Source organism: Pieris napi, chromosome 6 (genome assembly GCF_905475465.1).
Source record: "Pieris napi chromosome 6, ilPieNapi1.2, whole genome shotgun sequence".
Lineage (NCBI taxonomy): Eukaryota > Metazoa > Arthropoda > Insecta > Lepidoptera > Pieridae > Pieris > Pieris napi.
This window is the reverse complement of record NC_062239.1, coordinates 3,688,038-3,691,949: the sequence shown is the minus strand read 5'-3', so window position 1 is coordinate 3,691,949 and position 3,912 is coordinate 3,688,038. Positions and strand designations below refer to the sequence as shown.

Genomic DNA, 3,912 nt, shown 5'->3' with positions numbered 1-3,912 from the left:
TATACGACAGCAAGATAAGTGGGAACGCATGAAAACGGTTGATAAGCGAAATGAGCCTGTGCCGGCGGGACGCTAGTTTGGCTTGGGGAAATTCATTTAATTTAATGCCATGTCACATTTTTTATCTGAATTCGCGAAAACTACTGAAAATATTTTAAGTTCACGACCGTAAGCCAAGAGTCATGACGTTTTCGCGAGCATTAATTTTTAAACTTGGGGCGTTTTGCACTTGATGTAATTACATTTTTTATGTCAAGAAGAACACTGAAGTTGTGAGTTCGATTCCTGGCATCAAAGATTGGTCTATTAGTCACAAGTAAAGGAAATATCATGAAAAAACCACAACGTTTCAAACCAAAAAAGGGAGCATGTCAGGTTGACTAATCAATTACTTGGCGTCAAAGACAATTTATAAAAAAATATATATTTGACGCCAGGAATTTTAGTGGCAGTTTCTGAATCTGCAATTAGAGCATAAAAAATTAGTTCCCTTGAAATACGCAATACGTTGTCGCAATAGATTATATAGATGGTTATTATGATCAAGCTATTTAGTATCACTTGTGATCACTTCACACTAAAGTTATCTGATAATTACAGACAATATCCTAAGAGCCAATATCCTTTGTAGTTGCTATGCTAATATATTGCGAACTACGTATAGTTAAATAATGCTCACCATGTGGAATGGGTTAACATAATAGCGGAGTCATTTTATGTTAAAGCAATCACTACATTACCTCGTGCGCCACTATGTATCATGTCTAACTAATTATTTTTAGCCCTGCGTACAAAATCATGAAATGTCGGCAACGCACTTACATATAATTGAATAAATAAGTACAATAGTTAATAAATTTCCGTTGTTTATTTTAAGCTTGTTGTTTCTGTGTAGACACATGCGAAATCCGATACCAGTTACGATAACTTATTGGTACGAAACACTCATACGTATCACCTAACAGCCTGGCCACGGGACATTCGCCGACGCGAATATTCGCGCGGTGCGAACCGCGATGCGTCTAGCGACTGAAATAAACTCATAGCAATGTACTAATCAAGCCACGCGCAACGGCGACCAGCGATGCGACCGGCAAAATGTACCGAGCGAATCGCGCGGGCGACTGACGTCGCGACGGGCGAGCGAAACAAATGCATGAATCAGTACGGTGCAAGCCACGGAGTCGAGCGGCAGTCGCGGCGAATAGAGAAGGGAATAAATAAGTTTAGTCGTGGTCGCGGCGAAAAATGAATACAGAGTTTTTTGTTACTGAAATACTGGCTAGACCAGCTATTTGGAAGTCTGGCCATCCACAGCATTAATTTAATATAACTTAATCTCAAAAACAATTTTTCAGCGGCACTTAAAATTCTATTTGCATTAACTTTTTTCTCCAATTCTGGTTGAATTTTCATAAGAATATAATTGAAGGTTTCAATACTCATTCTGGTATACTCAAAAAAATAATTCTGGATATATTCTGAATTTCTCATACTTCTTGTGGAATTCTCCACAATTTCTCCAAATATTAGGTCTTGAACCAAAAGCTATTACTTTCCAAGCAATATCGAGATGATTTCGATAAAGACATTTCGCTGTCGAACTTCCTTACTGGTCGCGGCGGCAAACGTGACTGGTCCGTGGCCTGCAAACGGCCCCGCGCGAATGGTCGCCTCGCCTCCCGCATCGCAGTTCGCACCGCCGATCCCCGTGGCCAGGCCGTAATAGTTACAGTACAAAGCAATTGTCTGCTTCAGTGTATCGTTACATAGTGTTGCACGGATTCCACAGTGCAGTTAACGGTCTGCATAAACATATAAACACGAGAACAATAGCCCCCTGAGACTGGTGAAAATCAAACATTCGATTGTCAAACCCATCTCACGTAAACACTTCCGCTTCAGTAAATATTGATATATTCTCACAAAATGCCCTTAAACAGGTTAATGTAAGCTCCGATTTAGCAGACAACGCTTGTCGATTTATTTCCATTTGAGAAGACCTATTCTAATTCCACGCTTGATAATACGCGCGAAATAGCAAAGCACTTTGAAACATTTACTTTAACTAAGACACGGGAGCGGTGAAGTGTGCGTTTTGTAACAGATTTGCTGTAACGAAGCTTGTTAGTGTGCATTTGTTGCATTGTCAGGTGCAAGGACGACGCCTTGCGAGTGAGAGGCAAATGGAACTAATGAGTCCGCTACTGTTGTATGCATTTCTAACACTTGTGCCGCAAGCGCGAGGTGAGGAGCTACGCTTTGATTTACTTTTACCCTTTTCGTTACTCCTTGAGGTACTTAATTAAAATTTCTCCAACGCTCATACTTTCTTCGTTAGCACACTTCTATTATCACAGTATAACTAGGTTATCTTCCTAGTTCCTCGTTACTTTTAAATTAAAAATGACTGTATAATTTTTCAGGAAAAAGTAAAATGGGATATTCGTATTATGATACAGCCAATGATACGATAACAAAAAAGCGGGTAAACGTTGGAAAAAATATAATGTTAAATGTTAATATTGAAGCTAATAATAATAAAGCGAGTGATTTACAGGCTGTGTTCACGGATCCATCCTGCAAAAACTGCGTTAATTGTATGGAACGAGTTGTAAAAGCTCACAAAGTGCATCGCCTGTCAAAAATTAGGGTCGATGATATTTACCAGCTTTTGACAAAGAAAGATAACAAAATAAAACAGAAAAGAAGCGTTCATTTTGAAACAAAAGGCGAGAAGAAATCGAAGAAAACTAAAGCGAAAAAGTCGGTATCAGTAATAAAATATAACGAGAATGGTGAAATATACGCGCTGAAGGTGAAAGAAACGAACAATCAATTAATATCAGAACCGAACGTAACACGAGCTATTTCTACGACGTGCCAAGTTTACAGCATACAAAAATCTTTACCCTGCGAATCGCCCGAAGCTGATTTAATTCTGACGGCTTCGAAAAGAAAAACAAACAAGAAAAATAAAAAGGTACAAGGAAAAAGGGAAACGAATGTGCCCACTGAAGAAGCGGTGATTGCGTCGATGTTTAGAAAGAGGCACGTCGATAACTCGGAACTACAGGAGCATTATATGACTTCGCTGGAAGAGATGTATTGATTTAAAATTTAAGCTGTAAATAAGAGAGGGCAAATTGTTGAAATTGTTGCTGATTTGAGTAAATATAAAACTTCGCATATAACAATGTTTTTGTGCACTTATTTATCTGACCTTTTGTATTCTCACTATTAGTGTGAGATATCTGATTTTTTTTAGTATTACACCTGAGATAAACTTTAGAAAAGTTTGTAACAAGCCTTTTCTGTATATATGTAATACACGAAATTTCTCCAAACTTAATAGTAATGCAAAATAATAGGTAATAAATTAAAACGTAGTTTAAAATATTATATTAAGTGTTAATAATACTCGCTACAATCTCTTGATTGGCAGTGTTAACATGTAAATTCCAATGTGTCATCATATTCCAAAACCTGTCGATACCTCATAGATTGTGGTGTGATTAATTATTACTACATCTGTCCACATAATCTGTGTAAATATATTCGCAATATTTTCTCTATAATATCAATAAAACAAAAAAGTATTTTACAGTCTGCTTCGTGATGCTGTTTTTGTTTCAATATGTTCGGAATGAACATTGTCTTAGTAGACAAAAAAAAATCATTAACAATTATTAACAATTTTCTTATACACATTTAAACAGATATATTTACTAAAAAATCAGTGGCGCTACAACCATCAGGTCTGGGCCTCAGAATTCTGTATGTGTTTCGTGATCTTATATTTTTCTTAATAGACAAGGAGGTGATCAGTCTTGTTAAGTTGTGACACACGCCGTCAACATTTTGGATCTAACGCATGACTTTCCTCACGAAATTTTCCTTGACCGTACGAGC

General features: G+C 37.3%; 1 protein-coding gene across 1 annotated transcript; it reads left to right on the top strand.

Annotated features, from left to right (window-relative positions):
* Positions 1 to 2,425: 2,425 nt before the first annotated feature.
* Positions 2,426 to 3,183, top strand: LOC125050577. The gene has a single exon (XM_047650508.1). The coding sequence runs from the start codon at positions 2,438 to 2,440 to the stop codon at positions 3,110 to 3,112; it is 675 nt and encodes a 224-aa protein (XP_047506464.1). The 5' UTR covers positions 2,426 to 2,437; the 3' UTR covers positions 3,113 to 3,183.
* The last annotated feature ends 729 nt before the right edge of the window (positions 3,184 to 3,912 follow it).